Raw genomic sequence first — 12,007 nt, 5'->3', positions numbered from 1 at the left:
GGGGTTGGTTGTTTGTTATGAAGAGAGAGGGCAATGCTGTAGAGTGGAAACAATTGTTCACTGTTCTTTATTTATACAGTTCCTATAGTGTTTGCAACTAGCATTTGTTGCTTTACTTAGCACTTTTTTATCTTCAAAAAACTACAGAAATAAACTTTCTAGTCCTGAAAGTGACAACACCAGCAGAATACCAAAGCACTCACCCCCATTGCAAGTGAGAAAGTTTCTTCTTTCCTGGTTGGATCTGTGGCTGAAGAGCAAAAAAATGGTGCTAAACAATCATTAAACTGGCACATTTCCTACTTTTATTATGAATCCTCTAAAACTGGATGATGTTATGATGTTCTGGAGTGATGAATTGGAAAGTGCAGCCAAGCACAAGTGTGCCATGCTGCCAGGGGCTGTTAGGAGCAGAGGTGCTTATACAGAAGTTAGCAGCTCGCGCTCTGAATGATTTCCTCAGCACAGGGCAGGAACAATGTACAGGCTTTAAGTTTCTGCCAAAAACATCAATATTTCCAGGGAAAAGAGGAATTCTAAAAGGAGGCAGTGTCTTAGGTGAGCTCCATACTCACCTCTCCAAATTGGCCATGTGGCCACAAGTTAGATAACTAACATCCTCTCACCTATTATCGCAAGTGTAGGTTTAATACGCTCATGCTTTTTAATACACACAAAGCTTGGAGAACAGCATGGGCCTTTACTTATTGGAGTGGAGATGAACCGAGACATGAACAGCGTTGTGTAAATGCCGTGAGCTGTAAACTCTCATTGAGCACTTCAGCAGCGACACGCATCCCGGTACGGACACGGTCCCTGCACAGCTTCTGTGCCGGGGCCTGCCGGCTGCAGGAAGGCACCAAGCTGTGCCGCTGCGGAGTCTGCAGGCTCCTGGGCTCCCCCGTCCCTCCGGCTGGGCGCGGACAGCAGGTCCCGGAGCCTCGCGGTGCTGTCACTGCCACGGCCGTGCCGTCCCGCCCCGACTCTGCCTTCGCTCCCTCGCACCGCTGCCTGCCACTGAGCCTTCCCTTCCCCTCCCTCCCAGCGGGCGATGGAGCGCCGGGCGAGGAGGAGGAGGAGGAGGAGGAGGAGGAGGAGGAGGAGGAAGGGCGAGCTCGGCGCAGAGGCGCGGCAGAGGCGGGAGGAGCGGGGATGCGGCTGCCGGCGCCGCGCTGCTGAAGCCGCCGGCCCGGGGAGGCAGGCAGGGGGCAGGCAGGCAGGGGGCAGGCAGGTCCTTCCCCCCCCGGGGGCACACGGGGTGCCCGGGCCGTCCGTCCCCTCCTCTCGCCTTTCTCCCGGAGCCGCCGCCGCCGCCGCCCCCTCTGCCTCCGCGCGCTCTCGCCACCATGAGCGGGGCCGTTTTCACCTCGTAAAGATGGCGGTGCGGGATCGCTGCGACCTTTAGCCCGATGACTGTCAGAAACATCGCCTCCATCTGTAATATGGTGAGTGCGGCGGGCGGGGGGCAGGCCCCGCTGCGGCCGGACGAGGGGGGGTGTGTGTCCCCCCCCCCCCCCAAACCAGAGGGGGCGCCGGCCGAAGGAGGGAGGCGATCGCATCCCTGCCCCCGGTGGCGGGGGGGCCGGGCAGGCTGCCCCGGGACCTGCCCGGGGTGAGGGGGGCCCGAGCGCGGCCGTGTCCCGGGCACCGTGCCCCGGGAGGGCCGGAGGTGCCGAGCCGCTGCGGGGCTGCCCCCCCCGACACGCGTTGGAGAGGGAGCCGCAGCCTGCCCTTCCCCTTCCGGCCCTAATAACGCTGCTGGGGAGCCCCCCGTCCGGCTCCCAGCCCCCCACAGCTCTGTCACCCCTTTTAATTCTCTCGGGCAGGCGCCCCGTGGTCTCCTGCGGCCAGGAGGACGCAGAAAATGGGGATGGTTAGGTGCCCCATAGCAGGCTGTGGGTCCGGATGCATCAAGCCCGGTTAGGAAGCCTTGGCTTTTGAGCTGACATCAGGGCTTTTCTCGTGCTGCAAGAGGCACTTATCTTTCTCCAAATCGGCCCAGGTAATCAGGAGGGAATATGGAAACATTCATAGTCTGGTTTGTTTTGTTCAGACTTTGTCACTTTCACCCCCAGGAAGAGCTGACAGGACAACTCCCTCGCAGTGCCTCTGTCCGATTTCAGTCCCGGCTCTACAGCCTTGGAGCATCTGATTGGTTTTAGATTTTCAAAACTTTTTGGCGGCGGGACAGCGTAAAGTTTGTCAGTCAAATGTTTACCAGCACTGTGAGACTGTAGTAAACTTTCCAAAGACGTGGGTGAGCGCTAAGCTCACCAATGCGAGCAGAACATAGGCCAATTTCTGCACGTTTTGTTGTTTTAGTCTGTATTTTTCCCCCTTATTTCCAGGTTCTTCAAGAGCAGCTCCACGCAGTTGCCAGCTTCCCTCCATGTGGTGCCCCAGCATGCCCTGTGCTGGCGATGCCACACGTAGCATTCGCCTGCCCTGGAGAACGGAGCCTACCTCTAGGGTAAGGCGACGGGCACAGCCCCAGAGGGGTCAGCAGCAGTGGTCTGGGGGAGGGAGTGCAGATCGTCAGCCCGCTCCCTTTCCGTATCGATGTCAATTTTTCATTGTTCTTAACAACCTCCAGTCCTGTGGGCCAGCGATACTGCAAAGAAAGGTTTAGGAAACCGCAGTACCGAGGAGACAACCTGAGCTCGCTCGCCTTCCTTCCGGGGCAGGCTCCAGTTCTATTGCTGATGAACGGTGGCTGGGACGCCCTGCAGACCATGTAAGAGAGCACCGCATGAAGGGCAGCTGGAGACCGTTAGATGGTCATAAGCCTTTAGCATTGGCATAAAGTACTAGGAACTCCATGATTTCCCTCTCGGGCTTCAGGCGTGCCCCTGGATACACTTAGCTTCTCGCAGAGCCTGAACAGACAGAGCGAAACTGATGGGGTTGTTCTAATGGTGTGCTGCTCAGCTGTCACTGCCACCATATCCCGCAACAGTGACATCTGAGAAATGGGGAGACCAAAAGGAAGAATTAGAGTCTCAGGCAAAAAATGCACACAAGAGCTCATAGTTAAGACCATTCTGGCTCGTGGCACTGGTACTGTGACAGAGGGTGAAGTTGGTTTAACAGCAATGATGCTCTGAAGTTGCGTGTTCCTTGGGTTCTGCGCACTTAGCTTTTAGAGATGTTGTGTTATGCTGGTCACATTTAGTCTTTTCTGCATAATCCATGGGGTTATAAAGTTCTTTTAGGATAGAAAAGCTGAGATTTTCAGGAAGTTACAGGAATTTGGGGCTTGAAGGTAAACATAAACTGTTGGAAGTATTGGCAACATTGCACTATGGCTCCTCTGAAGATGAGCCCACTTAGATGAAGTGGTGGATTTCAATCCAAAGGACTATAGGAGGAGGTGTAACAACCCCCCATAAGAATGAGATTTTGGAAGGTCAGGGTTATGTAAGCAAACCTTTTGTTTGTATAAAACCATATTTTTGCAGTGTTAGTTTGATTTAAGGCATCTGCTGAAGTCTACCAGACAAAGATGTTAATTTCCAGATCTTGTTCCTGTAGTATAGCATGGTGCTTGAAGAACTGAGCTACTTACAATCTGTGGCCTAAGAAATAGGCAGCATATTAGGTTGCATTTACCATTTAACTGACTGCCTGAAGTCTAGTATCTCAGATCGTAATTTTGGTCTCCTGAAGATGGCAGAGATTCAGTCTTGCAAGAAGGGTCAAAACAAGTGTAGTAAAAGGAAGTTTTTAACTTCCAAGGACAGTTTTTAACTTGCTTGCAAAGGAGATGTAGTACTATATATTCACTGGAATATACTCAGCTCCCATATGTTGAGGCAGACACAGTAGGAGCTAACCAGTAAGAAAAACAGGTTTATACTTTCCACTTGGCACAGGTATTTGTAGTGTATATTCAAACATACAACTTCCAGACTTAAACAAGATTACTTTGTTGTCTTTCCCCAGTTTTGTCCCCCCAGTTATAATTACAATAGAGTTACTGACTTGGTTAACAAGACCAAAGAGCTAAAATTTGCTCTGCTGGGGTGGAAGGCTCCCTGCCTGAAGGAATTGGAGGCACTCACATGTGGGCTCAGTGGCCACCCTCACTGAAAATGGGGATCTAGTTCCCGAGATGCTCCCCTTGCCTTGCAGACACTTGGAGTGTCCATCCACTGGGACTGCCCACTAGGCTGGCCGCAGCACGAGGCTTGCAGCAGGCAACCAGCGGCTTTTAGGTAGGACAGGCGCAGCAGATGTGAAGAAGCATAAGATACATTGAAGAAACCCTGTTAGAAGGAATATCAATACCCAGTGCCATGTAGCCCTTGTAGGCTCCAGGCATAAACTAGGGATGTGGTTTTAGTCCCTATTACGTTGTAATCCTCTTTGGTATTGTTTTTGTGAGATAACCCAGAAAACTCAAGTACAGAATGCTGGTTCAGAACTAGAGAGGCATGCTGTCATTTTAAGATTGCTGCTTACCGAAATCCCCTGCAGTATGCTTCTCTGTTTATGAGCTTCTGATACAGCCTGGAGTTCTGAGTTAAGCTCGTGTGGCAGCTGTGGCCTGGGGAACATTACTGTTACAGGCAGTGAACAGCATCTAACCATTTCATAAGGTACTGACATATTTTTACAGAGATGGCTAACAAGCCCCATGGACCATGTTTCTCCTAAATGCCTGTTAGTGTTCTGCTGAAAATAGATATTAATTTTCCCTTTTGTAATTTTGTAATAGTATTTCAAATAATCTTATCTGCATTTCAGAGTGCTCTGTCAATTTGATGAATGGTACGTTTTAAACCCACTCAGATCTCTGCTGCTTCAAAATATCATTTGAGATACAGTTGCTCCTGTTTTATAGACGTCCTTTGAAAGAAAATGCTGTAGTTTCTCACATCAGTTTTCTTCTTTATTAATTGGGCTTTCATGTCACCAGTTCTTCTCATAGTCTTTATGAGTTTCATAACAGTTGGTGCTTTTCTATAGGTTCTAGCACCAGGATTATGTGAATACCTGCAATTCTCAGCTTCCGTTTTTAAAAATAAAAAAAGTTTCTAACTATCCTAGAAATGAGCTGTAGAGAAAAACATAAAAACCCCAGAGTCTTTACATTCAGGAAACAAATAGAAATAACTCCTCTTGTTGTTGTTGTTTGTTTGTTTGTTTTAATGTCATGCCTTTAGAAATTCATTGCAGGATATGTTTGAATATGGGGCACTGGCAGAATGAGGTATCAAACTGCTGACAAAGATCTGGAAAATGCTTAATACCAAAAAAATAAGACAATACTTTAAAATAGATTCTGCTTCATACAATAATAGTGTTCTTGGATTACAGAATTGATCACTGTGGCTTTTAACTGGATTTATTCATTTGGACAACTCATGGCGTATATTTCTTCATGACTTTTAAAGCTGCTTCTCACTGAGATTAAGGCAGAATAATAACTGTCAAGACGGTAAAACAGCTATCTGAAGATGTATTAAGATTGATAAAGGAAAATGTTTTTTACATCTGAAAATATTAGTTACAGGCAGTTCGAGCAATGCCATTTTAGAAATAATCTCAAGAGAGCACAATTTCAGTATGACATACAGAAAGCATAGAAATGAAAGTATGAAAAATATAGGGAACGTGAAGTCTAATTATTGTAGTATCTTCATGAAGTAATGAAAAACTTGAGAATATGGCTGACAAATGGGTACTGGGCTGACAAGCAGAAAGCGTGCATTCCATCAAAGGGCAAACAAAAGTCCATGAAAGATACTTTTTGTATTAGACAGAGGAGCATATGTGAAGTGGGAAATATCCTAATATACTGTTTGCAATGTATAACCTGGACTAATGACAGAGGCTTACATGCATGCATACTTCTTTCATGGCAAAAATGGTCTTTGTGTTGTTCATACCAGTTATTTAGAAGATGATGAGCTCTCTGGGGCAATTAGTGAATACAATGTGTGTTTTACAGTGTTATTTTTTGTTTTGCTTGTTTGTTTTTCTGTGCATATAGTCTTTGGCTTCAAGTTACTGAGTATGCTCAGACTTTGCAGAGAAGGCTGCTGTTGATAGTTTCAAGGCAGCCATTGCTGGATATTGTATGCTGGGGTTATTTCACTATTAATGACCTAATAATAAACTCACCCAAACTGTCCTGGGACAATAAAGTTCCTGACTGTCCTTTGAAATTCCACCTGATATACCTGAGTTATTTCTGGCCTTTGTCTGTCTCATCTGAAGACTTCCAGCGATGGTGACTGCATCACCTCTATGGGCAGTCTATCGCAATGCTTCAATGCCCTTATGGCTAAAGTATTTCTTAACGTCTTACTTGAATTTACAATACCATAATATGAGCTTCCTACTTCTCATATTGTCCCCCCTTGAGGTCAAGAACAGACTAATTCATTTCTCTAACAAACTTTATGTACTTGAAAATGTTCTTATGCCCTGCCTCAGTCTTTTTTGTCTTGTGCAACACAACCCTGTTCAACACTTTTATACAGGTTCAGTTTTCTCTAGGGTTAAGTTCTCCATTTTTACTGCCTTTTTTTTCGGACTCTCTCCAATTATCTTTGTTGAAGCCTGGCACCCAAATCTGGACACAAGGTGATGTCTGAAGTCTTACCAGTGACAAGTTAAACAGGAAAGTTAATTCAAGTACTTTGAAGGCTCCTGTCTGTAAGAATTTCATAGTTATGTCTACATATTTTTTTTTATTTTTAAATAGCACAACGTGGTTGATGCTTTTCATTTACATGGTACACTACAGTCTCCAGACACTGCTGTTTGTTTATTTGCTTGTTTTCAAAAACTACTAGTTTAGCTGTTTCCCATTCTGTTCAGGTGATTCATCTCTTATGTGCAGAATCTGGTACTTGTCTTAGCTGAATTTCAACCATTTTCAGAGCATTTCTTTAATGTGTGAAAAATCATTTTGAATTCTAAGCCTGCCATCCAACATACCTGCAACCCTCAAAATTCATGTTATATTGAGATTTAATGAAGATACTCTGTCTTTTGTCCTCCAGGTTATCAAACAGGCTGGTGCAGCTGTGATGAAGTCTAGAAGGTGCCTTGCCTTTAAAATGCTCTGAGGCACCACATATGTCATCTGGGTGGCCCAGACAAAAGTGCTGTTGAAGAAATTATAGGCTGTATGAAAACCTCAGCCTCTTTTTCACTTGTGAGGCCATGTTGAGGTTTTGTGTTCTGAAGAAGGAAAATGGCCCAAAAAAAAAAAAAAAGTTTTTGCTACTCATTCCAGGAAAAGCCCAAGTGCCACTAATCCAAGAACAAATAATCTGGATATGGAGACAGACTCATGAGAGAATACTGAGTTGCAGTTTGGTAAATGTTGCCTAATTATGGAAACTTTAAAGGTCAATATTTAAAAAAAATCACGGATTTAAATATTGAACTTACAGCACTTCACTGGAAGCTCATATCCGATACTTGTTCTTTAAGGTATATAAGACTGAGTGCCTTAAAATCACTTAAATGTTAAATCACAAAATGTTTAAGTGATTTAGGATTTTGGGTCTCAATTTTTTTCTGTTTCTTGGTAACAACACAGTGAAAGAGCTGAAGTTATTTATGGTAGATGCAATATAAGCATCTGTGATTAGAGATGGTTCAATTTATTCAGCAAAAAATGAATTTGATGCCTCCTTTCATGCTCTTATTATTTGTCTTAATGAACTGAAAACTGTAAGGAAAAATGCACAAAGGCAATTTATTTAGGTACATTGTTTTAAAACACGTTTCTTTCAAAAATATGATCATACAGTGTTTTTTAAGTCAGTCAATATCCTTTTACTATTTACTATGATCCCCTCTCTTTTTCATAGAACCCTCTCTTTCCTCTTTTATCTCTTGGCAACAAAAACTCAAAATAGCTGTGCTGGAGGAACAATTAAACATTTCTTCAGGGGAAAAAAAAAACAACAGCCAATCTGGTTCAATTAAACTATTTTGTGCTACTTAAACTTAAAAAAAAATAATAATTAAAAATGTTTCAGGTTTGGCATTTAATATCTATGAATATGGAAGGAGGTGGGTTTTTCCAGTTATTCACATATATACTGCCTGGTGTGATCTCTCTCACTCTTCTTTTACTCTTTTTGTGTTGCTTCTGGGAGCCAAGTTTGGATTTTCTTTACTGTTGCTTCTTCTTTCCAGTTACCCATCCTTGCTATTTGTTGGTCAGGAGGCCTTCCACATCTTTCTTTCCCTTCCTTTTCCCTTCCTTCCATATGCTGTGCCTTCCAAAATTCTGAAACTCGGGCTGCCTGGACCTGAAGCCATTTCTATTTTTATTCTATTTTCTTTTCTACCAGTCCCAACATCACCCTTAGTTTGTTTTGAGACTTCAGCTTCTCCCTTTAGGAAACAACTCTGTTTCTAGCACTTTGCTCAAATACCAAGGAAAAGAATATCTGCTTCACAGCTGTGTATGATCTGAAGCCCCTTTTTGCCATCTTCTTTCATTGACCTCTTGTTCTTTATGTATTTGTTAAATATCTGTTTTCACCATTCAACGTTTATGTGTCTTTTCTTACATTTTTTAGATTTTCTTGTGAACTAGATATTTCCTGTTATTTCTTATTTGAATGTTCTTGTTTGATGGTCACGTATGTTTCTGTTTATTGGGTGAATACATATTTAATAGCTTTTCTACAGGTGATGAAGGAAACCTCCTAATTTTTTTACAGCATTCTTTTACTTTTAATTAAGCACATACAGCATTTCTAGAAAGTTAGTGCTGTATTTATAGCTCTATCACAATACGAAGTCTGATTTGCTGTCTTCTGGTAAGCAGTAGCTTTCATTTTGGCCCTATTCCATTTCTCATCCTCCATAGAATAATTGTATTTAGCTTATTTTGCTACATGTGATTAATGATCTAACCTGATGTGGTTTTTTGTTTGTTTGTTTTTGCCTCCTGCACTATTATTTTGTATACATGCTGACGTGCAAAGGAATGGGAGAGTTTTTTTACTTAATCTGCTTCACGTGATGCAAAGCACAAGTTAAACTCTTAGCATCCTTATCAGAAATTTCAGCTGAAATGAAAACTGGCAGACTTATCCCTAGGAAAGCCTACAGCAAAATAAGAAGAGGAGAATAAATAGGTCATATGGCCAGAATGTTTTTGGAATGATGCTATGGTAGAAATCTTGGTTTAGCCCAGACTGACCCGTGCTTGGCTATGTCTCCAGCTGTACGTCTTCACCATTGTATAAGGTCTAAATGGTGGTTGTTGAATTACGTGACAAAGCTGCAGAGAAATCAAGGATCACTAACACCACAGAACATGTAGTAGGAGTTTCTATGTTGACCTAGTTCTCATTCTCATAAGATCTGGCTACCACAGTCACTTTCTTGCATTCCCTTCATTCATGTATTATTTAAGAAGCAGTTATACCTCTCTGTTATCTCTATACCAAGATATGAATTTATTTAACAGTCCCAGGTCTTGGTTCATTGGCATATTTATGCGGGCTCTCTCTCTGTGGCTGCACTGCCACTCTTGCTATTTTTTATGAAATTACTGTAGATTCAGCAGTGGGAGGATATTTCTCCTACCTGAAGTACACAACTTTTTATAAAACCATAGAGAATGGATTGCATTAAAAATATTTGAGCAGGTATTCACTAACTGAATTGACCAGGATGACTTGCTGGGACTGGGAACAAAGACAGTCATGCTCAAAAGCCACGTTAAATAGTTATGATTGATTATTGCTATAGACTGACCACTACAGGCTAACATGTTTTTTACATTTGATGTGGTCAGTTTAGACTGAGTTCTGTATCACATTTAACACGTCTCTAATAACATTTTTTGCAGTTTAAACCTGGCTTGGGTGCATAGTTTCTGGTATACTTCAGTTGGAAAAGATGAATTGAATGCTAGAAAAGATTGGTTCAAACCATCTGGCATTCTCTGAAGTAAGAAACCTGGCTCTGAAGAAAAGTAAATGGGTAAAGTAAGAGCAACTGGTTAGCAGAGCAGTTGCATTCTGCTTGTCTAACAGCATACACTAACCTGCAATTTATAAAAGAGTAGGCAGTTACTTTTTAGAGGCATTATTCCCCACAATTTCTAGAGGAAGATTTATTTTTTTTTTCAGCGTGGAAAAATCTTCCTGCAAAACTGAAAAAAAACATCCATTTTATTCTTATTTTAGGACAGTTAATTTGAATGCTAAACATGTAATTGAAGAAAGCCTTTGCTTTGACTTGAATTTTCCAAAATGAGTATTAATATGACAATGGTTTTCTTCAGAAGTTGCATTAATATTCTGTATTCAGATTTTTCTTGTATCAGGCAAGATTTTGAGGGTATCAGCATCTGTTTGCTTCACTGTTAGTATCAGATAGGCAAATGTCTATCAGTTTCCTCCCTCTCAGGAAGTCAGATGCCTTGCTGAATCTGTGCATCTTTGGCAAGGCTGTCTCTCCAAGCAAAAAAAATTATCTTCATGCAGACCTTACATAATTATCACACTGTCATCACAGTTGAAAGTAGCCAACAGTTGCTTTGTGTGGATTCTTCCTTTTTCTGAGTTTCTCACTGAGGCTTAGTGGAGCCCAGTAAGGACATACAGCATATTCCTCAAGCTTTGCCTTCTTTTGATGGGTTGACATGAAATAATAATCTAATATAGCGAGCAGTGCTAAGCAGTGTTGATGGTAGGTATGGTAAGGAAATACAAATTAGACATAGGGAAGAAGATGGGGAAGAAACACCTCAATTACTGAATTTGTTTACCAGTAACTTTGAAAATTTTAATTTATGAGCTAGCTCTCTGATCCAATGTTATATTGAACAAACCTTAGGAACACAGGAAATTTCAGAGCACTAGGAAAAAAATGCTGTGTATGCATTTTTTGTGCATAAAAGAGTCAGAAGGGACCTATGTAAGTATAATTTGATCTCAGCCCCAGAGAAAACCATCAAAAAGCTGGTATGGGAGGCAGCTGGTAAAGAGCAAAATGATAATGATGTTTTACACGTTGGCATCTTTGCAGTGGCACTTTACTTGGTTTTATGAAAGTCAACCAGCTGTGCTGTTCTTGTGCGATAGAAATTACAAAGGCATGATATATTAATGCTTCACACTGCAGAGCGTGTTCAGTACGGAAATAATTGTATGATGTCAGTAAAGAAATTATCAGACAGATTGAAAATTGGCTAACTGATAGAACTTGAATAATTGTACATAGGGAATGCTTCTCCAAATACAGCATTTTTACTGAGGTCCTACAGGGATCTGTATGTTTATAGAAGGAAAGGGGTGATGACACTGGCATTGGCAGCAATCTGGCCTGCTTGGTAACCTAAACTTGTTAAAAATGGGCATTTTAATACAGCAAAGCTCCAGGTAACAGACACAAAATTAGTGATGGTACTTACAGACCCGTAGCTGTGAAAGCAGCTTTGCTGTTGGAATGGCAATACAGCCGAAGGTAATTTGGTACACCGAGACAGTGACCAGGAGGTGTAACGACGCTTATGCACCCTTCAGTGTTAGCTGGAACAAAATGGCACATAAATGATGCTTATTTTTAATATTTGTGGTGCTGTTACCAGAACTGGGTGCTGTCCTGGAGCGCAAGTTTTGTTAAAGGTTGCTGACAAATTAGAAGGGATTCAGAGGAGTCTCAGTAATGCTTAGAAAACCTGCTTTACATCTAAAAACTGGTTTATCCAAGATAACTTTAAGGGATTTGCTTAAGATCAACAAGTATCTTTATGAGACAAGAGGGTAATGGGATCCAGCTGCTCGAGGACAAAGTAAAAATAAGGGGGGAGGGGGAAACCGCTGGTATGGTGACCTGTTCACTTCAAATCAGCCATCACTAGAGTGTCCGGGTCAGGCCAGCTCCACTACCTAGAACAGCAAATATTTTTGTTGGCTTTGGTGACTGTCGTGCTTGGCCATTAGTAAGATAGGGTCAGCTTGGCTAATTGTAAGTGGAAGGAAAAAATGCATTTCTTGATGCTGTCCATGACTTT

At 42.6% G+C, this 12,007-nt stretch overlaps 1 protein-coding gene across 3 annotated transcripts in view; it reads left to right on the top strand.

The window, feature by feature from the left end:
- USP46 (ubiquitin specific peptidase 46) overlaps positions 1-12,007 on the top strand; it is a 35,670-nt gene that overhangs the window by 4,273 nt on the left and 19,390 nt on the right. The window contains exons 1-2 of one of the 3 annotated variants that reach the window (XM_048049953.2): positions 545-1,445; positions 2,349-2,470. The exons of 1 other annotated variant lie outside the window; for it this stretch is intronic. In XM_048049953.2, coding sequence (XP_047905910.1) covers positions 2,390-2,470 — 81 coding nt within the window. In that variant the 5' untranslated portion in view covers positions 545-1,445; positions 2,349-2,389. Of the gene's footprint in view, positions 1-544; positions 1,446-2,348; positions 2,471-12,007 lie in introns of those variants that run through there. One more of the 3 variants, XM_048049954.2, reaches the window with a different exon arrangement.

This window comes from Anser cygnoides, chromosome 4 (genome assembly GCF_040182565.1).
Source record: "Anser cygnoides isolate HZ-2024a breed goose chromosome 4, Taihu_goose_T2T_genome, whole genome shotgun sequence".
NCBI classification, from domain to species: Eukaryota; Metazoa; Chordata; class Aves; order Anseriformes; family Anatidae; genus Anser; species Anser cygnoides.
This window is presented reverse-complemented; position numbering and strand designations above follow the sequence as displayed.